Below are 22,763 nucleotides of genomic sequence, written 5' to 3'. Positions count from 1 at the left end.
TGCGTCACACACGCACACGCCTCCACTTTTTGCGTTAAATATAGTCGATATTAATAACCCGGGAGTTAGCGTAATGGCGCGCCTGGAGGACCTATAAACACTACCTGGTCATTATCCTACGCCACAAGGTGTTTACTCCAGGGTGTTCACCCCAGAGTGTTCTCTACGAGGTGTTTACTCCAGGGTGTTCACTCCAGGGTGTTCACCCCAGAGTGTTCTCTACGAGGTGTTTACTCCAGGGTGTTCACTCCAGGGTGTTCACCCCAGAGTGTTCTCTACGAGGTGTTCACTCCAGGGAGTTCACCCCAAAGTGTTCTCTACGAGGTGTTCACTACAGGGAGTTCACCCCAAAGTGTTCTCTACGAGGTGTTCACTACAGGGAGCTCATCCCAGGGTATGCCCCACAGGGTGTTCACCCACAGGGTGTTCATCCCTGCATGTTTTCTACAGGGTGTTCACCTCAGGGTGTTCACCCCAGGGTGTACATCCCTGCACGTTTTCTACAGGGTGTTCACCCCAGGGTGTTCATCCTTGCATGTTCTCTACAGGGTGTTCACCTCAGGGTGTTCACCCCAGGGTGTACATCCCTGCACGTTTTCTACAGGGTGTTCACCCCAGGGTGTTCATCCTTGCATGTTCTCTACAGGGTGTTCACCTCAGTGTGTTCACCACAGCGTGTTCACTACAAGGTGTTCGCTTGACATAGCTTTGATTTCCTGTTATATTTTTATTTTTTCATCATCCATACAAACCCGAGAAGATTTAAGTCTCCAAGTAAGGTAACATCCAGCACAGAATTTTCTATAATATCGAAACAATATTTTTAGAATCCGTTCTGTAAACTCACCTGATTCATCTGGAGGTTTGTATATTAGAATAATAATAATGAAGTTTGTAACAAAGAAATCACAATGGCATGACGGCTCAATGAGAAACTCTTATAGGCCAATGAGGTTAATTCCGATGACTTATCTGAAGCAAAGGTAGTGTTGGGTGTCTGTATTTGATCCTCGTCAGTTGCCTAATTTAAGAGTGCAACAAATTGATGTAATTGACATATTTTCTACCTGAATTTTAACACTACACAGTTTCTATCTGCAGGAGATTTTGCAAGTGAACGAGGGCCTGCACTCTTGATTAGTCAATTAAAGTAAAGTCCCCAAACTCTCCTTGTTTGTTACAATGGCACCTTACGTTGGAAGCTGTTTAAAACGTGGCGAATGAGTAAAGAGAGGAATTTCTTCAAGTGGGTTAATCAGGTATCACTTTCATTAGAAATTTGTCCAGTTATCTATTGAAAAGTCAGTTTTGTTCTGGCAATATTTCTCATGCATAGTGGAAGGGTGTTAAAGAGTTCTGAGCCTGTGACATTCATACAGTGTTCTTTGATTTCACCGATGGCACCTCTACTCTTCACTTTATCTATTCTGCATTTTCCTACTCCATCTTTCGTCCAGTAAAGTGCTCTTATATTGTGCAGATTTGGAACCTGACCTTCGAGTATCTTTCATGTAAAGTACATATTAAATGAGACCTCTCTCATAATCTTTCCATTGAGTAAATTTTGAGTGTTTTTGAGATGATTTAAGTTATTTAGATTATTGTGCTTTGATTATGTACGCAGTATATGTTTTCATGATTTCTTAGATCTAAGAAAATTTTTCTTGCATTGAAAGGAGAAGTAAGCATTAATCAATATTCAAGATGAGAAAACTCAATTAGTAAATATGAATGCAAGTGCCATTAGTGAGTATGGTGATAAGTAGCTGGCACATTAAAGGTAAATAATGTGGTATGCTACAAGAATTACTTTTGTCTCTAGTTGGGGGTCTAGTATCTAGTGGCACAGCGAGAGATCTGGATATATGCAGCGGTGTCCTCAGTTGTCTCGGGTTCATGAAATGTGTCGGGGGGAAATGTGGAGAGATGTTAGCCATCACAGTAAGGTGAGCAACAAGTTCAAGTTCAAGTATGTTTATCGAGACAAGAAAAAAATACATCTCAAAGGGATAGAGTAGCTTAGGCTATTTCTACCCTCCTTGGTGAGCAACAGAGGTGTCAAGATCTGGGATGGTTGGGGTCGTGGCCTGACAATGAGTGATGTAGGAATTATATCGTTCATGAGCGTAACAATTGGCTTTAGTGGTGCAGCCATTGAAGTTAGCAACAGGAGGATGTGAATTTGCAAGTGGAATTGAAGTAAATGGTTTACAAGTGGAAGTTTTTAATGCATTATTAAGAACAGAAAGAAGGCTAAGAGGCCTGAGTGTTTAAATTAACAAATATTTTCCTAGAGCTTTAAACTTAAAATAAATTTGTCTAATATCTTGTCAAAATGAGTATCTCCACAATTAATGCAATATGGTAAGTAATTATCAAAAGAAGGTATCAAGTCGGGAAGGCTATGTAGCACCATCAAATGTGCGGGATATTCATTGGGCGCTAATGTTACTAAGGATGCCAATACAAGAACTAGATCGCATAAGGTGAACGATATGGAAGGTATCCGAATCACCAAGAATTCTATCGAGGGGTAAGTGACCTTGCTTCCCGACGCGAGGGATGGTCGAGAAGCAAGATACACATACCCACAGAAATCACAATTGCGTGATGCATCAAATGAATAAATCCACAAGGGCCGTGATGAGGGTCCGAGAGGATCCCAGACGCGCCTTAAACGACTGTGCTACGACATGGTAAAAAAAATGCAGCCGGAGTTCAATTTGACCTACCACGGATCTTGCAGTCTCTCCGAGACACAAACCAGGATTTTACACAATTTCCCCATGCACCCGAACTATGCCAATAAGCTATTCTACCTCTTCGCCCTTACTTCATTACAAACAGAAATCACAATAGCGTGATGCATCAAATGAACAAATCCACATGTCAGGATGGAAAAAACCTACATGTTGATCCAAATCGACACTGACCTTTCTTAAGCATATTTAAACATTTTTTGGGATGTTGGTAACTGCATTCTAATCCTTTCTTATTACCTGTGTATCTATGTCTGCATAAGCCCTTTGCATAATATTTGCATATGTTTGTCCTTCTGGTCTGACTCGCTCTGCCCAGGACGAGTACCAAGCACTGGCTCCTGGAGACAAACACATAGTGATGAAAACTGTGTAATCAGAAGTTGGAGTTCATGGAAGTTGGCATAAAATGAACGAATATTCCACTGAAGAATAAACATTATCAAAAAGAGAAAGGACAGCAACAGAGAACAATGAAGAAACAAAGGTAAAGAAGAACACAGTGTATTAAATAAGCTCAAGATCAGGATCAAGGTCAGCAAAATCAGGGTTAGGGAGCATGGGTAACTTAATAAGGATGGAGGGAAGGGAGCGAGAGGACAGACCAGAGGCGGACTGATGGGGTCCGGAGGAGGAGGAGATAACCGAGAGGGGCTGTCAAGGACAGCAGGAGAAAGGGGGGGTAGAAACCAGGGAGCGCACCTCAGCAAGGGCAGCAACCTTGAGGGAATCGGGGGCTAAAGAAACCTCCAGAGCTGGGACAGGGGGCCAGACCACCGAAATGAGAGGAGACGTACAGGGTAGTGATAGTCAGAGGTGGGGGGCAAGGAAGAAAGCGATGCCTTCTTACCCGCTGGGGAGGAGGAAGGAGAGGAGCCAGGTTCACGTTTCTGACTCAAAGAGACAGGTGTTCCAACAAAGTACTGGGCGACAGACTCAAAGGTCTCAACAGAAGAAGAACGGGGCAAACAATATAAAGATTGCTGTGAGGATGATGGACAACAGCCTGGACAGACAGGTGGCGTGGAAGGCCAAGAGACTGGGGGAAGGGTTGGGAAGAAGGATTGGGAGATGAAAAAGAAAACAGAAGACATGGCGGACTGGGTAGGAAGGGGGGGAAACTCCAGATGCAGAGCCAAGAGGGAGACCCTTTGGGACAAAACTGAAAGAAACAGGGGAGGAGGCGGTGGGTGTGTCCGGGTCCAAGGCCTGGAAATGGTTGTGTGACTGAAGAAGGTGGGAAGGACGAGGAGAGGTAGAACGCAACACTCGAGCATAAGATGCGCCAGTGAAAGGGTGGAGACGGTGGACTTGGCGTCTCGCTTCAGGAAAAGTCAAACGATCCCGGTGTTTCAAGTTGAGGACGGCTTCCTCAAGCTTGTAGTGTATAAACGTGCGGGAGAAGGTAGGATGGGTCTCGCCGCAATTGAGGCAGCGAGCTTGGGGAGAAGAGCACTCTGTCTTAGAGTGGTCATCGTCCCCACACATGGGGCATAGAGAGACGAGACTTGTGCATTTGAGGGCACCGTGCCCGAACTTCCAACACTTATTACAAAGTCTAGGAGAGCGGATGTACTCCTGAATGGAGCACCTGGCACCAGCAAGAATGATAAGAGAGCGGAAGGGTCCTACTATCGAAGGTGATTTTCACAACTCGAAGGGGCTGATGACGACGACCACGAGGGGCTTGAGTAAACGTGTCCACTTGGAGGACAGGATAGCCTTGGTCTTCGAGAATATGTTTAATATCCTCATGGCAGTCTTTTAGGGCCCTAACACCAGTTGCAACATGATGCGGGAGAACAGTGCCAACACTGGCATTGAACCGAGCGTTTTCAGAGACCCGTACAAGGGTCTCCCCAATGCAGGACAATGCGGCTAAGTGGGTAGCTGCGTCCTGAGGAGCAGCCACAACACGTGTACCGAGACGGGTGGGGTTAAAAGTAACAAGAGGTATCTATTGAATCAACAAGGTGTTTATGGAGGGAGAAATCGTCAGGTGTAGAATCTAGATGGTGGCGATCAAAGTATTTAGCCCATGAAGCAGGACCAAACAAGGCGTGGTACGTATTAGTATGGGAAGGGATCGTGCGAGTGCGGCCGTGGCGGCGACGGCGTTGAGAACCCCCAGAGAGGAGTTAAAAGGTGCAGCAGTCACAATGAGAGACTGAACCGTGCCAGGGAACGAGGTGGTAACCACTGGGGGCTTGGGGCTCGACCCAATCACAGAGGGAGATATGCCGAGGGGAGTAGTCAGGAGGGTCAGAGGAGGAGCTAGGTCTGGGCCCAATGTAGCGGGGGCTACAGAGTCCAGTCTTCCCACATAGCCCGACTCGGGGGCTTGGTCGCCCACCCCACGAGCCTGAAAAGTCATAAGAGGAACAGTATTCAACAACATGAAAACGAGAGGCAATACTTTCATTCACGAATGTGCCCCCTACCCACCATGGAGCCACAATTAGAGGATAGGACACCGAACAAGAGACAGGTCTTGCCGAGGCCTCTCAGGGGGTGCATCGTGAACATACTCCCCACAAACGCCACCCTTAGAACCGTCAGTCCGTCGAGATCGGGTTCAGTGACAAAAGAATGATTGACAATAAAAGCATCCCCTTGCTCGCAACGTTGGGTACCACAGTTCTACAGGTGAGAGTTTGCGCCAAAACAGATGATGTCCAAAAGAATCAAGACGGGCAAAAGATCGGCGGGAAATTAAAATTAGAAAGGAGAAGATGGGGAAGAAAAATGAAACATAAGGAAAAGGAAAAGAATTCCAGCATAATTAGTGACGATAGCAACAGGAACATAAGGCTTTAAAAGGACAGAGGATTGTCCCATGGAGCATCACACTCCAATAGTCGTCCACCAAGCCCCTTCACAAGAACAGGCCGGAAAGGGAGGGGGGTATTCTATGCCAAGTGTTTGAGACTTCACATATACAGCTTTTAAACTAGAAATCTAAAGCTTGATTATACATCAAGAACAAGCCTGTGAGCAATTAACAATGAAGGCACCAAGCCAGGAAGACTATTTAGCCCCATCTGTGTCACAGGATATTTAAAAGATCCTAAATCAACCATCTTATAAATTCAAGGCTTGCTTATTAACTCTAGATCCAGTTATTGTGCTCTATTCCTTTCTGAATTAAACTTCCAATTATTAATCATAATCCCCAATATCGTGGTTAAAGTAAAAGCGTGGATAAAATGGATTATCTCTTTAATGAAATAATGTGACAATTTTCACTATATACAGGATTGTGGGTATGGTGATTTTTCTGCAGTCTGTCGACACAATAAATTACATTCACTAGCCTAAGACACTGAGTGAGTGTAGGACTAATGTGATTTCAGTGATCGTGTTCGTATCTAACATGATTTTATGATAATGAGAACTCTTGTATAATGAAAGTACCAAAAACATGCAATGCACTTGACTTACACTCACGAGGTGCATTATATTTCATCATCTTTATTACAGAGAAAACACTGACCAAGGATGACCAAGACAAGATATCTTTACTACATATTTTTTCACACGGCAAAGTACTTAAAAGTTGCATCCCTCCTTACTTCTTATTTAACTTTACGAGGGACAAGGAAAACGCAAGCAAATAGGAGGAACATTCACCTTAGTCGAGAAAATATCTTAATTCAGCCCAAGGTCATTCTCTCAATACCATCTCCATAGCAGTGCAGGTAAAAGTTTAATTTACAGAATATTCTACCTATAGAACTTTATTTAATCAAATAGATACCAGCAGTCTTCGAAACAAAACAAATAAGTTAAAGAGTGATGAGTTACAAAGAATCTGTTGCTGTGAGACTGGCTGCCATAGGTTCATCACATATCTAATCTTGTGCCTCTCAGGTTATCAAGGTCCAGCAATCGAGATCCCTCCAGGAGTGGCCACTGGGTTCCCTCCAGGAGTGGCCACTGGGTTCCCTCCAGGAGTGGCCACTGGGTTCCCTCCAGGAGTGGCCACTGGGTTCCCTCCAGGAGTGGCCACTGGGTTCCCTCCAGGAGTGGCCACTGGGTCCCCTCCAGGAGTGGCCACTGGGTCCCCTCCAGGAGTGGCCACTGGGTCCCCTCCAGGAGTGGCCACTGGGTTCCCTCCAGGAGTGGCCACTGGGTTCCCTCCAGGAGTGGCCACTGGGTTCCCTCCAGGAGTGGCCACTGGGTTCCCTCCAGGAGTGGCCACTGGGTTCCCTCCAGGAGTGGCCACTGGGTTCCCTCCAGGAGTGGCCACTGGGTTCCCTCCAGGAGTGGCCACTGGGTTCCCTCCAGGAGTGGCCACTGGGTTCCCTCCAGGAGTGGCCACTGGGTTCCCTCCAGGAGTGGCCACTGGGTTCCCTCCAGGAGTGGCCACTGGGTTCCCTCCAGGAGTGGCCACTGGGTTCCCTCCAGGAGTGGCCACTGGGTTCCCTCCAGGAGTGGCTACTGGGCTCCTTCCACGAGTGGCCACTGAGTACCCTCCACCATATAGAGCTTCACAAATTTGTAACATCACTGACCATTGCTCTACATCAATGTCTTAAAATTACTCCAAAGCAACAGAAACATTTAATATTTCTACAAGTTGCTCTCGCTACTGCATAGGTAGCAGAAACAATTTTAATTACAATTGAATCCCTCACCCAGTATCACAGTAACTCTCAAGAAAACCTTAAACACAACTTTTAAAAAGTATGTTACTGTGTTTAACGAACTAGTAAAAAAAATAAATATAACAGACTAAGCACAAAGTGCCAAGAAAACAGCAAAATATGAAAAAATAATGATGCGAGAATAAATGGAGATTTACAGGTACATTTAGATGGGTACAAAACAGCAAAATGGGCAGAGTGACAATCCATAATACTCCATACAACTTTTTATGATGAAACTGTGAATGTCAAAGCAATCTCAAAATCTATTATATTTTACAAGTCAAGGATGGAACATATCAACCACTTCACAAGATATATTTTATCTGCAAAATGTGAATTACTGAAGTGAATGAATTACATATTCAACAGCAAATTATCTAAAAACCAACAATATAAACCTACAGTAATTCCCACAACTCAATGTCTTCACAAAACATGAGTTATAACAGTAATGAAGACATTACCAGATAAGAAGTTTTATACCTATTTTTAGTCATGAGATCAGATTAAGACTGTTGGAAATTATTCGTCTTTCTCAAGTAATAATACAATTTGTTTTCTTAAATTAAAAAAAAATTCTGAAGTGTAAAACTAGTCATCCTATTATTTCAGAATACACTAAGCTTATATTCACACAATTCTAAACACAAAACAAATAAGCTAGATCAGGACTAAAAATGTTAATACTGTATAAATTTTAGCATTTTAGCTCCCATTCCACCAGTGCTTTATTCTACATAACTTTCATCGACGTCACATACTGCCGTCATTTTTACTTGCATGTTAAAAAGTGAAATGTACTGTATAATAGCTCAGCTAAAAACAAATCATGCACTGAGGTAGCACGCACTTTGGCTATTATGCATAACCTGCTAATAGCTAGATTTAATCTCCTGCAAAGAAATAGAAGAAAATTTTACATCCAATCCATAAATTTGGATTTCTAGTATTTTTCTAGCTTATTCATTGAATACTAGAAAAGCATACTAAAACTGAAGACCTAACCTGGAAAAAAAAAATATGCAAAATATTTTCTTACATTGGACATTCACAGTTATTTATTCTATACACTTATCTAGCTCAAACAATATCTAAGACTAATATCCATTTGTACGGTTTTGATTGGAAGGTGAAATCTTCTATCTGGACACTGCTTGTGAATCTGGGCTGTGTGAAAACCGCTGTAATGCTGCCTTTGAAATATCACTGGGTGAAATGAATGGGATCTGTGCCGGTACCGGGTGCGATGAATGTGGTGGTGTCTGAAGATGCATGTGCATTGGTGCTGACAGATGAGGCATGTGAATGGAGGGATGTAACTGTGAATTCATGGATGCAAGTGTGTGTGCAGGCATTGGGGTTAACAGCTGAGGATGTACAGGGGGCAACGAGGCTGTGTGAATGGAGGAAAGCATCTGAGAATGGATGTGTGACAGGGACATGGGGTTCAGTGATGGGCCATGCACTGATGGAGGTTGCATCTGCAAAGACATTGTGAAGGGTGATGTTTGCATGGGTAATAGAGGATGTGCTGCTTCTGAGGTTGAATGCACTGTAGTTTGCAGGCCTGACTGTGCTTGTGAATGTTCAGGCATTGACTCGTGCGTGGTCATGACTGAATGTACGGAAACTGATGGCTGGGTGTAGATAGGATGCTCTGATGCTTGGGTGTGAACAGGATGCTCTGATGCCCGGGTGTGAACAGGATGCTCTGATGCCCGGGTGTGAACAGGATGCTCTGATGCCCGGGAGTGAATAGGATGCTCTGATACCCGGGAGTGAATAGGATGCTCAGATGCCCGGGAGTGAACAGGATGCTCAGATGCCCGGGTATGAACAGGATGTTCAGATTCCTGGGTGTGAACAGGATGCTCCGATGCCCGAGTGTGAACAGGATGCTCAGATGCCTGAGTGTGAACAGGATGAGTGTGAACAGAATGCTCCGGTGATTGAATGTGTATAGGACGTTCTGATGCCTGGGTGAGAACAGGATGCTCCGATGATTGAATGTGAATAGGATGTTCTGATGCCTGGGTGTGAACAGGGTGCTCTGATGACTGTATGTGGACAGGATGCTCCAATGCCTGGGTGTGAACAGGATGCTCCAATGCTTGGGTATGAACAGGATGCTCCAATGCCTGGGTGTGAACAGGATGCTCTGATGCCTGGGTGTAAATGGGATGGTCTGATGCCTGGGTGTGAACAGGATGCTCCGATGGTTCAGTGTAAATAGGATGCTCCAATGCTTGGGTGTGAACAGGATGCTCTGATGAATGCGTATGAACAGGGTGCTCTGATGCCTGAGTGTGAACAGGATGCTCTGATGCCTGGGTGTGTATGGGACGATCTGATGCCTCGGTGTAAATAGGATGCTCTGATGCCTGAGTGTGAACAGGATGCTCTGATTCCTGTGTGTGAACAGGAGGTTCTGATGCCTGAGAGTAAATAGGATGTTCGGATGCCTGTCTGTCAAAAGGATGCTCCGATGCCCGAGTATGACTAGGGTCCAAGGTTTGCGTGTAAGTAGGTAGTTCTGAAGCCTGGGTGTGCATGGGTGTTGTAGTTTGAGTCTGGAAAGGAAGTGGTACCTGGTGTGTTAATTCATGGTGCTGCAGGGATGTTTGTGCCTGAGTCTGCAATGCAAGTGGCATATGCAACTGATTTGATTCAGGTGAAGATGGCGTGTTATGTGCCAGAGGCACTAAATGTTCACCATTTGAATTCAATGCATGAGCCTTCATCCCTACAGAGACTTCCTCGCTTTGTCCCATAGATGCATGTGTTTTTTCTTCTGGAGAATTAGTCTCTACACAAGTCTGAAGCATTTCCCTATAGTTTGCAGAATCTTGTTTGGTAAATTGCTGCACTTGTTCTTCCAAGGGTTTGTGTGTTAGGTTTTCTAAGGGACTTGAAATTTCTTTCTCCTCTGGCTTCAAGTTACCTTCAGTTGGTGCTTGCAAGTTTTGTTCCACTTTAGGTGTCATATTCTGCTGATACTCTGAGTTTAGACCTTGCCCTTCGATATTTACAGATCCATTTATGGATGGTGATGCCTGCATACCTGGAGTCGTTATAACTGTGTTATCAAGCTTCTGTGACTGTACAAGACCAGAGGTCTGAGAATGTTGCTGCATTGGAGTTTGTGACTGATATTGTCGTGATAAACTCTCTGACATTTCAAATACTCCTTCAGGAACCTTTGGTTTTCCACCAATCTGAGAAGACAGCGCTGATTTCTCTGCCCTTTTTTCAGCCTCTTTGACAGATTCAAGCAATCCGAGTACATCTGGGGTACACACAATTTCTCCTGGATTTGTAGACGAGACATTCTGCTGGATCTTCCTTGGACTCAGCATTCCTTTTCCAGTATTGATAGGAAATTGTTTATGACCTCCAGGACTTGTGAAGCCAGAGAATGAAGATCTGTGAGCACTTCCTTGTGCAGAGAAATTTGGAATGTTAGTTCTTGCAAGCATGTTTGGGGGAATATTTTTAATTGGAATTCTCTGAATGGGAATTTTGGGCTTTACTGGACGACCTCTTGCATTGGCACGGGGTTTATAATGCACAACAACAGATGTGGATTGGGGTAAAAATTTTCTTGCAAACACCTCTGGGCGTGGTGCTGCATTCATTCGCATTATTCCCGAGGTACTGGGCATAGCAGATTGATGGGCGAGATTCTGAACATTACCTTCACGTTTTACTTGGAACCCAGGATTCTGATTTCCCATCTTTCGAGGTGAAGTAGAATTATTCGCAATAACCGGTCTTGTGATAGTTGTTCCAGCCAAACGTAATTTCTCGTACAGATCTTCCGGTGGTTCTGGGTATGTTGACTTGAACCTTTGATTATTCATATTTCCATATCCTCCAATTTGATTTTTTATATATTTAGCAAAATTCATTCTCTGAGGTTTCATAGCATTTGTTCTTGATCCTCTTGCCCTAGATCTTGCATTTCCACCTCTCATGGGTCTTATTATACCTCTTGACTTCACATCCATGAAACCTTCAATATCAGATAGTACCTGACCCAATTCATGTTGTAGACCAGTCGTTTTATCTCTATTTTCCCCATATTCCTCCATCTTTATTGGAAGACCATCTGGTCCAGCCATAGCTGATGGAATGCCTCCCTTTTCACCATCAATTTTCCTCTTTTTCTTTGAAAACGCTCCAGTGGTACTAGAGTAGCAGACCTTTTCTGTTGAAAATTCTGGATCTGCCGTGGCAGAATCTGAAAAGAATATAAGCGTCATCTGAAGCACATGCTTTACTATATATTAGAAAACACTTACAATGGAAACATGCTCAAATGGCACCCAGTTCAATGAAAGCTAGGATGCTATGGCAAGATTCTGTACCAGCCACTGTAAATAGGCTAAAGAATGATTACTACATGTAAAATATAATACAACAAGTTCCAGTCATGTAGGTCATATGTTTGCTGGACTAGAGAATGCAGTGCTAAAAATGAAAAGAAAAAAAAATTGGAAAATATTTTTTTTTTTTAAAATGTACTTTTCCAAAAGTGATTCTAATAAAAATGTGTAAAGGATTGCCCTATATTTTTTCACCAAACAAAGCATGATATTTGTACCCCAAAACAATGAAAAAATCTTAAGACTGGATAAAACGGGCATAGCTTGGAATGAATCAACAAGTTTGAGCTGGTTTCCACTGCATGTGTATGGATAAGTATTATATATTCACAAACACCACCCCACAACTATATGGTGAAGACTGTGGAAATCTGTCCATACACATATTACCCATTCCACATCAAATCTCTACTTTTTGGCCATAATTACATTTTTATTAGTTCATACAACAGTACACACTTCAGCACAGTCTGTTTTGATATAAAAAGTACAGTATACAAGAAAAACTTTATACAATAATAGGATACGTGAAATATGAATGCAACACAAAATTCAGGTCTAACAGGAATGTCTCGACTGAGCGGACACCGTTTCCATTTCTGTTGCCTCGAATTGTTTACTGGATTGGAATTTCCCCTTTTTATTCAACATTCCTCTGGCTAGGGATCATGTTCAAGGAGGTTTCCACGGTCTGCACACATACATTTTATATTATAACACCCACACCATGTTTATTACACATACACTATATGAGTATGTAAGCATCACATAGCTGGTTGTAATCACAACTGTGATGATAGTATATACCAGTAAAGAATTTCAAAGTAGTGTACTGTATTCAGAATCATGTGGAAGATCATATATATAGTATTCAACTCAATCTGGAGGATAACTGCTCACACACCTTGGCTTAAGATAATAACAAATATACACCTTGGTCTTTACAGCAACTAACATTAGGTTTGCAATTTATCACAGGACATATAACAAAATAAGTTTCTGTAGCTCCAAACTACATTCCCGATTGTATGAGATCTGGGCAATTTGTAATGTATAAAGTTTGAATTGGTTACCTTAAACATAATGAATGTAGAGGTGTACAGGGAAATGAAAGGCTTCCCACAAGCAGTTAAAATGCGTGTGTGTTAAATTTAAGCTAAACAGCAATAAGTTGACTGCAGAGATTAGATGTGCAGCATGCAATTACAAAAGTCAGGAGAGAGAGAGAGAGACAGCTCCTAGTAGTCTATTGTACATTGAAACCAAGATGATTCCGTAAAACTTAAAATCATTGCAAGCAGCAATTTAAATTGCAATGTGGGAATGGGCCTCGTGAATAATGAGATAGGTGCACATGGTGCGCCAGTAAATGATCATACCTGCAGCACCTTTGCAAATTTGTATAAACTCCTGTTACATTTAATCTTGAGCGTGTTTCAAATTTAGTTATTTATTATCTTTCTTTGCCAGTACACGTGTCACTTTTCTAAATTGCAAGCAATATGTTAAGTATTAAATTATGGCTTAAGAATCACAATTGGCAATATCTCATCATAAAAGGGGTACGTGACGAAGTAATTTACTTGGTAATATGTCATAATGGACAGCAGAACTTTTATTATATGGAACATAATTTATAATAATTAGTATTAATATATTATTACTTATTTTGTTAGCACTTTAGTCCGGTAACGACGCAGAATTGCGTCGTTTTTTTAGTAGACGCATTTCTGGTAACAACGCAGCATAATGCGGCGGCCGCTTCGGGAGGGGCCCACAGCGGTTTTGGATATTATATGCATATACACCTGTAGGGAATTTCATTGCGAATACTTTGATACCAAAATGAAAGACCTAGGACCAGAATTGAGGTAACAAAGTTGAAAGGAGTATACCCATTTTATTAGCGTACACTGGGATTACGCTCTATCACTTTGTGTTTACTGTGGATGGTACACCTGGCTTTTGGACTTTATATTTGTATTCCTGTAGGGAATTTTATTGCGAACACAATGTTACCAAAATGAAAGACCTAACACGAGAATTGAGATGTCCACAGTGAAGAGAGAGTACACATTTTATTGCTTTTGCGCACTTCTTGGTAATACTTGTACGCTCTTACCTTCTCACTTTCTCGCTGGGCTTTTGGGTTTTATATGCATTTAGTCTTGTAGAGAATTATATTGCGAACACATTGACACCAAATTGAAAAACCTAGGACGAGTAATTAGATGACAAAGTGGAAAAGAGTATACACTTTTCAGTATTACTGCACTCTCTAATGTAATGAGAGGCGCCTTGGGGTGGCGCAGTGCTCTCTTTCTGGACCACTTTCATCTCGTCGGCGGGTGGAGAGTGCTGCGGTTTTTTACTTTATATGCATATACTCATTGGGAATTTTATTGCGAACACACTGATACCAAAATGAAAGGCCTAGGACGGGAATTGAGGTGACAAAAGTGAAGAGAGTGTACACATTTTATTGCTCTTGCGCGCTCCTGGGTAACACACACTCACTTTCCGTTTGTTGTGAATGGTACGCCGGGCTTTTGGACTTAAAAGCCTTTAGTCCTGTAGATAATTCTATTGCGAACACGATGATACCAAATTGAAAAACCTTGGACGAGAATTGAGGTGACAAAGTCGAATAGAGTATACACTTTTTAGAATTATCGCGCGCTCCCATGAAAAGCGTTAGCCCACCTGGGGTAGTGTGGGTCTTGCGCGCGCAGTGCGCAAAAGTGTTAAAAATATGAACATGAAATTGTGAAAAATAAAAAATTTTAAATAAAATTATTTTGGAAAAGGTTTTTAATTTGAATGAAAGTATCATATTACTTATACATACCTTATGTAGTATCATGAACATGATGCAATTTTAAGAAAGTAACTGCTTTTGTGCTTGTGAAAAGAATCATGCCAAGTACAGTAATGTGCAAAGGGTTAAGGAACTGAATGAGAAGCTAGGAAGAAAATTATATATTTTGTAAACAAAACTGGTAGTTAATAACTATGGATAAAAAAATTAGATGGTGCAACTGGGAAACTAGTAGAAACGTTACTGGATATACCAGACATATATGTCCTCACCTTTGAACATACAGTATATTCAAAATATGAACAAAGGAAAGAATGAGTATTGGTGCTTGGTAAATCCAGGTGACAATTCTGAAGGCAGAGAACCTTTTCAACACAAGAGAAATCACAATAGCGTGATGCATCAAATGAACAAATCCACAAATCGTAGCCCAGTCGATTAAGGCAGTGTCTGGGATCCTCTCGGATGTAGGTTCGAACCCTCGTCACGGCCCTTGTGGATTTGTTAATTTAACCTTTTCAACCATTTCAGAATTTTTATCATGGGGGATTGAATTTTTATCATTTATAATTTTTCAATTGGGTGGCAAATTTAGGTTTTTACAACGAAACAGCCCATCCTCCTGTCTAGAGAGTACTTATATGTACAATGTGGACTACCTTTCATATATTATATAATGATGTAATGGACAATTAGAAAGTAGAATTTGCTACTAATGAATTTAAACAAACCAGCAAAGGTTTTGAATTTATGTTGCTAATAAAACCTAACCTAACCTATCCTAACCATCCTAGGCCTAATACATGCTATCCGAGACCTAATATAGTACAGTACATACATGTCCAATAATAGGCCTAGTAATATTTAAGATTAGTTTCAGCTTTATTTTTCTGAGCTCGATGCAGTGAACAGAACTAAATTCTATCCAATTGCCCATTATGTCAACATATGCATGGTCTACGTAGTTACAAAAAATACTACCTAAACAGGAGGAGGAGTTGAACGGAAGGTTTCAAAATGTCTTATAATATGCCATCAGTAAATTACATTACCCAGTAACAATACGGATTTTGCAGGCGATGAGTCACAATAACGTGACTAAAGTAATTTGACCAGACCACACACTAGAAGGTGAAGGGACGATGACGTTTCAGTCCATCCTGGACCATTCTCAAGTCGAATAAGAATGGACTTGAGAATGGTCCAGGACGGACCGAAACGTCGTCGTCCCTTCACCTTATAGTGTGGTGTGGTCAAATAGGGATTTTTTTTTTTGTTTACCACCATACAGTATATGACTTAAATGTTTTAAAGTTGATATGCAAAACCATTCTCTATATATCGCATAGTCACCACAAATTTAGCAGCACAACAAAAATGTTTTTGTATTGTAGATAACTATAATGAGCATGTATGGAGTTTGTTAAATGGTATTAAATGCAATTAAATCTTTTATATATGAAGCAGAGCACGTGCAAGACCTTATGGTGTAATAAGTTATTTTACTAGATATAAAGGAGGAGTGCATTACCCCAGAGTCGAGAGACTTCCCTCATGGCTATTCGGTGTACTGTATACAAACATATCAAACATGACATAGGGGCAATCAAGGCAACAACAGGATAAAAGGGTGCAAAAATAGTGTTTAATAGGTGCGAATAGAGTAAACATCAAATCTCATTCATATAGATAATAGTTTTCCTATCAGATAATTACATAGTATTAAAAAATTGCTTTTGTTTAAATGCCAAATTGAAAGCAGACTTTATTGATAAGTAATGCTTTGCCTGTAAGGGGCTTATAAAACCCAGCAAGATTAATTTTATTAAAGTTTGTTAAAGCCATTACAAGAACAAAAATAATAAATCATTAACCAGTGTCCCAATTTAGTAGGGTGGGGAAGAATCAGCCCAGAGAAAGAGAAACAATATAATGAACGAACGAATGAATGAGATATAGATAGATATATTTTATTTATTTATTTATTTATTTTCAAAACATAGCACTTGCCACTACACACCATTGCAGAGAAACAAGCACCAACACACCTGTGTATGGGTGCTGGTGTGGCATGAGCATGACAAATAAACATTAAGAGCAGTACAAATGGACAACATGAGATGCTTTTACAGCACTATGAGGATACATAAGGGAATAAGGGAGAAGAGTGACTCGAGATTATTTGGTCAGAGAACAAAATGGCTGATTAAAGTGAAGAGTGAATTTAAGAAGAGGGGACAAGACAGAACCACTTGGAAGAGTGACAATTTAATTTTAAATTTATTCTTATATGCACTTTAACACCTGTATGAAGTGACGGCATGCATCTGTGGGAATGCTGATTCTTCGACTATAGTATGTAGTGTAGAAGATAAGGAAAATGAATATACAGTATGTCTTTTTCAGTACAGTATTTTGATCCCTTTCTATCTTCTCTCAGGCTGATACTTAGCCACCCCCCCATCTACGTGGGAATAGGTCAATAATAATACTTAATAATGATGTTAACATGCAGTACATTTTAGTAATTATCAAAATAAAGCACTAAGGTTAGGTATTTAAGACACTGCTTAATCATGCTGCATGACTGCCTTTTTTAACAAATTTTGAACCCACCACAATCATGATCACCCAAAAACCTTGCATAACATTTGTCTGGCTTAAAAGTGACTGTCATAAACTTAAAATATTAATGCATTGTTTGCAAAATTAAATGTATAAAAACCTTCCAGAGAATGTCGCAAAAACATGGCTGAAAATTAATACACAACCCACACACACGAAAAGGGTCTAGGACGAACCAAAACAACATCACTTTCATTTCTGTTCATATGTGGAAGGGGCTGAATATTAACAATAAACCTTCGTTTGTGCATAATAAACTTTCCTGTTGTTGATTGAGACCTGGCCAACGATATACTGTACATTAAAATACTTGACAATATTTACGGATTCATACATCTCAATTATTCAAAGTTTAAGGGGGACAAAACTACACAAATTACAGTCTAAAATGTGCCCTAAAAAAATCCTAAATAATTTAGTGTTAAACTTAAAAAACCATACTAGGTACTGATATACAGTAATGAAAATCACGCCATTTACCACACGAAGAAAACCATTAAATTTATACATTTACAATCAATGTTATTTAAAACAGAACATAATGACTAATATTAATTAATTAATTAAAACAGCTCAACCTAAGTGTTAGTACAAAGCAACCGTATACTAAAGACTGAGGCATGTTGGATACATGGTATATGGAATGTATGGATGAGCTGTGTTCCTATCAATGGTGATACACGCCCCAGAGTTGAGTTGCCATCAATGGTGGTACAGTACACGACCCAGAGCTATGCTGCCATTAATGGTGAAACATGACCCAGAGCTGAGCTGCTGTCAATGGTGCTAGACAACCCAAAGCTGTTCTGCCATCAATGGTGATACATGCCTCGGAGTTGAGCTGCCATCAGTGGAGGTACACAACCCAGAGCTGTGCTGCCATCAATGGTGGTACACAACCCAGAGCTGTGCTGCCATCAATGGTGATACACAACCCAGAGCTGTGCTGCTATCAATGGTGGTACACAACCCAGAGCTGTGCTGCCATCAATGGTGATACATGCCTTCCCTAGAGTCAAGCTACCATCAATGGTGTTACACGACCCAAAGCAGAGTTGCATCAGTGAAAGCACTAGAACTACACAGCAGCACTGCCATCAGTGGTGGCACAAGACACAGCAGTGCTGCCATCAGTGGTGGAACAAGACCCAGACCAGTGATGCCCATCAGTGGCGGCACAAGACCCAGAGCAGTGCTGCCATCAGTGGTGGTACACAACCCAGACTAGTGCTGCCATCAGTGGTGGAACAAGACCCAGACCAGTGCTGCCATCAGTGATGGCACAAGACCCACAGCTGCGCTGCCATCCATGAGGACACGTAACCCAAGGCTGAACTGTCCCCCATGGTGGCATGTGACCACAGAGCTGTGCCGTTATCCATGGTGACATGTGTCTCGAAGTTATGATGCCTTCCATGGTGCAGAGTAACTCAACCTGAGGTGTCAATTTAGTATGTGCAATATGACGACAGTTCAAATGTAAAGCAATTAGAATTTTTAAGACATAATTTGAGATAAGCTGTGGACCACAAAGAATAACATATGGCATTTGATTTGACACCAATTAAGTTAATGGATTCAACATCGGAGAGCATAATGTACAAGAGTTGTGTAAAAGAAGCCCACCCATGTAAAAAAAACCAGTGTTGAAAGTAATGAAACGCCATTTTCTGGGCGAGACCCGTCAGCTCACTGGAGCTATCCAGGCTGATATGGATATATTAGATTTCTGACATCAGTCAATGTGCATGGAGTTCTAAGCCTACCTAGAAACTGCGAGGAAACCATGTGGAGACCATGTTGAAAGCCTACCTAGAAACCTGCAGGGGACCACGAGCCAGAACTTGGCCCCCCTCAGAGAGGCACGATGAGCAATGGCCTATAGAAACCCCCATGTGGTTGGAAGCATTCTATGTCTGCCATCGACCGGTCAGGCACCGAGAAAGATAAGCACCCCAAAACAAACTCCTATTCTGGTGAAAACATTGCTAAAAAGAGCCAAAAGAGTGGACAGAACTCCCCAAATGAAAACAAGCAAACTAGCATGATGTTACCACGTTGCCGCTCCGATGTCTGCGCAACCCCCCCAACCTTCCCTGGAGGGAAAAGGAAGGGGGGGTGCCCCAAACCTTCATGCTGGCTACCCACCCTGCAGTTCTTAACCCTTAAACTATGCTTTGTATATATATATATACGATCGAAGTAACATGTCCCACCGTGCGCATGGTATACATATACACCATAGGGTGCCAGCCACGATTCAAATGGCCCACGGCTACATGGGGTTCACATCTGCTTCCTCAGAGCTCAGGTCAACAGACGCCATGTTTAAAAACAAATTATGGCCAATATTCTCGGGTGTGACAGCCACAGTACTGTGTGAGCAACCAACGCTGGCACACGCAGCATGAACTAACAGCACTGCTGTTTAGCTTGTGACCATGCATTGCCTAAAATGTCAAAGTAAATATGTAACTGCTATTATTTAGCGATGACAGTATTACAAAAGACTCGTGTGATAAAAATGACCAGGATTGTGAAAATAGCAGAATTCTTGTGATAATTAGCGCTGTGTGGGAGGAGTAATGCTAAGGGAGATAGCGGTGTCTGCTGTATCTGTGTGGCCACCTGTTGTCTGCACTCACCATAGCAGCTTAGTGGCTTGCTATGGTGAACACAAATGTAGATATTTATATATAACGCGTGTATTAGTGTAATAAAGGCAAAAGAGTATGCTGGGAAGAGCCATTTGGGTGATGGAGGTGGTGTCGTTTGCATGACTTGTCATGCTGTGTATAGGGTGGCCACTATGCTCTTTGGGCACCATAAAAGCTTAGTTGTACAGTTATGGTGAATAAAACATGTAGATACTTATATATAATGTCTGTATATAGTGAATACTAGCAAAAACAGTATGGTGGGAGGAGACTGTTGGCTAGTGAGGTGTTGCTGAGGGAGGGAGTGGCAGCGAGTGGTTGGCAGGCTGGTGGGACGGCCACTCCTCATTGCTTTTTGACTCACCATATCAACTTAGTGGTCGTTATGGTGAACAAAACATGCAGATACTTGCATATAACCTGTGTATATAGTGTAATAATAGTAAAACTATTTGTTTATCGTTTTATGAACGTAATAATTGAATCACTAATATGCTCACCATACTTTTGAGTATAGCCATGAATCACCTCTCTTTATTTTATGAATATAACACACTACACACTATTGAATAATATTACTGCAAAAAAAACTAAGAAAAAACAATCAGAGATATTAAAATAATTAGGTAATAATATCTTCGTGGCAACTGCTGCCTGACAGCTCGCCTCTGACGCTTGCTCCGTCAACGCCTACATTTTGCCTGACTTTCTCGGACTATTGTGGCCAAAATTTGTCACCTAAGATTTTTTGTTTATATTTCCCTATGCTCAGGGAACACAAATGAAACATTTTAAGAAGACAAAAAAATTCCCTTGACCTTTAGCAGCTTAAGGGTTAAGGCTGAATGTCAAAAATGTGAAAACTGCCGGACGGAGGGAAGGAGGATTGCCGAGGAGCCTCTGGGTCTCGCCCAGAAAATGGCATTTCATTACATTCAATGTTGGTTTCCTTAGGGGAGCCCTGTCGGCTCCCCAGAGCTAACTACCCAAAGACAAAAACAAAAATGGGGACTTAACCGGGAGGCAGTTGGCCCTCGCTCCTTAACGCGAAGTCAAGACAACTGGCTGCAACTGCCGACCCAATGCGACACAGGCCCTACGAAGCCCAGGAACATTGACCAGGTAGCGAGCGGCCAGGACCATGTTCGGAGCCTGATCGTAGTTCCTCAAGCGACCCGAACCCTCTGGAGCAACATCCACACAGCCGCGGACTTCCGCACCATGCTGTGAGCCCGTCAGAAAGACGGACCCCACTACCCCTGGCTGGCCTGGTGAGCACTGGCCACAAAGCCCCAGTCAAGAGACGACCAATGCACCCGAAAGGGAAGGAACCTGCACAATGAACCTGCACCACACCAACATCCTGCGAAAGGGCAGGGACGAACAAACACGCATTGAGATGTTCAAAATTGCTCCCCCCACCTCCCAGGAAAACCTGCAACACCGTATAAGCTTCCCGCCACTAAAGCATGCGGGATTGACAGAACGCATGCCAAGCCTTCAATGAGAAGATAGGACCGTCTGCCAACCAGGAATACTCCGGAATCTCATAACAAACCCAGTAAGGACATGATGATCCATACACTAACAAATTTGGATCCATTACAAAGGCATAAGCCGGGTCGCACAGGAGGCAAGCCGTAATGGCCTCCCGCACCACATGAGATGGGAAGCCGAAACCTCTGGAAAGACGGAACCAACAAACCCACGGGATCACAGAACCGAACCCGGGAGGAGGTAGACGCCAAATCCAATTCATACATAGGAGGGAGAATAAGAGAATCCCCATTCCTTGTAACAATCAAGCCCCACTCCAAGGGTACAAAAACCCAAGCGGGGTCTAACGGGGCCCAAGGCCCCCAAGACAACCCCTCACCCCAGGGACCTCACCCCGAGGACCAGTGGCCGAGCCGAGGCTCGCACACCAACTGTAGAGACAGTACCACATCACAAGGCACAGAATTGAACAATTTGCTGAAGCCAGAGGCACACGACATTGTCAGTGTCACATCAGCCAAGAACTGAAAGGTGGGTAGCTGGCATGAAGGTCTGGAGTGCCCCTTTCCCCTCCTGGGGAGGGGGGGGGGGGTTGTGCAGGTTGTGGCACAGCAACGTGGTGACATCATGCTAGTTTGCTCATTTTCATTTGGGGAGTTCTGTCCACTCGTTCGGCTCTTTTTAGCAATGTTTTCACCAAAATAGGAGTTTGTTTTGGGACGCTTATCTTTCCGGGTGACTGACCCGGTCGATGGCAGACATAGAATGCTTCCAACCACACAGGGGTTTCTATAGGTCATTGTCCTTCATACCTCTCAGAGGGGGCCAGGGGCCAGATTCACGAAGCAATTATGCAAGTACTGTACTTACAAACGTGTACATCTTTCCTCAATCTTTGATGGCTTAGGTTACAATTATTAAACAGTTTACAAGCATGAAAACTTCCCAATCAACTGTTGTTATTGTTATAAACAACCTCCTGGTGCTTCGGAGCTCATTAACTGTTTAATAATTGTAAACAAAGCCATCAAAGACTGAGGAAAGATGTACAGGTTTGTAAGTGCTTGCATAATTGCTTCGTGAATCTGGCCCCAGGTTCTGTCTCGTGATCCCTGGTAGACCTAGAAATCTATGCACATTGACTGGATGCCAGATATCTAATATATCCATATCAGCCTGGATAGCTCCCCCAGAAAAGATGGGAAATGTGAGAGTTGGTTTATTTTCAGCTGTGTTATTGTGACTTACTCTCTGCAACCGTGTGTATAGTTACCTAAGTAAGCGAGTGTAATAATCAATTAAGTGAGCTATGCTCGTGGTGTCCCATCTTCCAAGCACTCTCTTATCATATAAATGTGTGTGTTTATATGCTC

General features: G+C 42.4%; 2 protein-coding genes across 7 annotated transcripts in view; both read right to left on the bottom strand.

Annotated features, from left to right (window-relative positions):
* Window positions 1-5,961: 5,961 nt before the first annotated feature.
* LOC123754421 (uncharacterized) overlaps window positions 5,962-22,763 on the bottom strand; it is a 65,883-nt gene continuing 49,081 nt past the window's right edge. For all 6 annotated transcript variants that reach the window (XM_069326509.1, XM_069326508.1, XM_069326510.1 and 3 more), the window contains one exon: window positions 5,962-11,648. In XM_069326509.1, coding sequence (XP_069182610.1) covers window positions 8,548-11,648 — 3,101 coding nt within the window. In that variant the 3' untranslated portion in view covers window positions 5,962-8,547. The remainder of the gene's footprint in view (window positions 11,649-22,763) is intronic.
* Window positions 6,634-7,266, bottom strand: LOC123754617 (anti-sigma-I factor RsgI2-like). The gene has a single exon (XM_045737090.2). The coding sequence runs from the start codon at window positions 7,264-7,266 to the stop codon at window positions 6,634-6,636; it is 633 nt and encodes a 210-aa protein (XP_045593046.2).

The sequence above is a fragment of the Procambarus clarkii genome, chromosome 18 (genome assembly GCF_040958095.1).
Source record: "Procambarus clarkii isolate CNS0578487 chromosome 18, FALCON_Pclarkii_2.0, whole genome shotgun sequence".
In the NCBI taxonomy this organism is placed as follows: Eukaryota; Metazoa; Arthropoda; class Malacostraca; order Decapoda; family Cambaridae; genus Procambarus; species Procambarus clarkii.
The sequence above is the reverse complement of the archived record's forward strand: the minus strand, read 5'-3'. Positions and strand labels throughout refer to the sequence as shown.

Coding starts and splice junctions, on each gene's coding strand:
- LOC123754617 (XM_045737090.2), bottom strand. CDS start 7,266: ATGTTACAAATTTGTGAAGCTCTATATGGTGGAGGGTACTCAGTGGCC.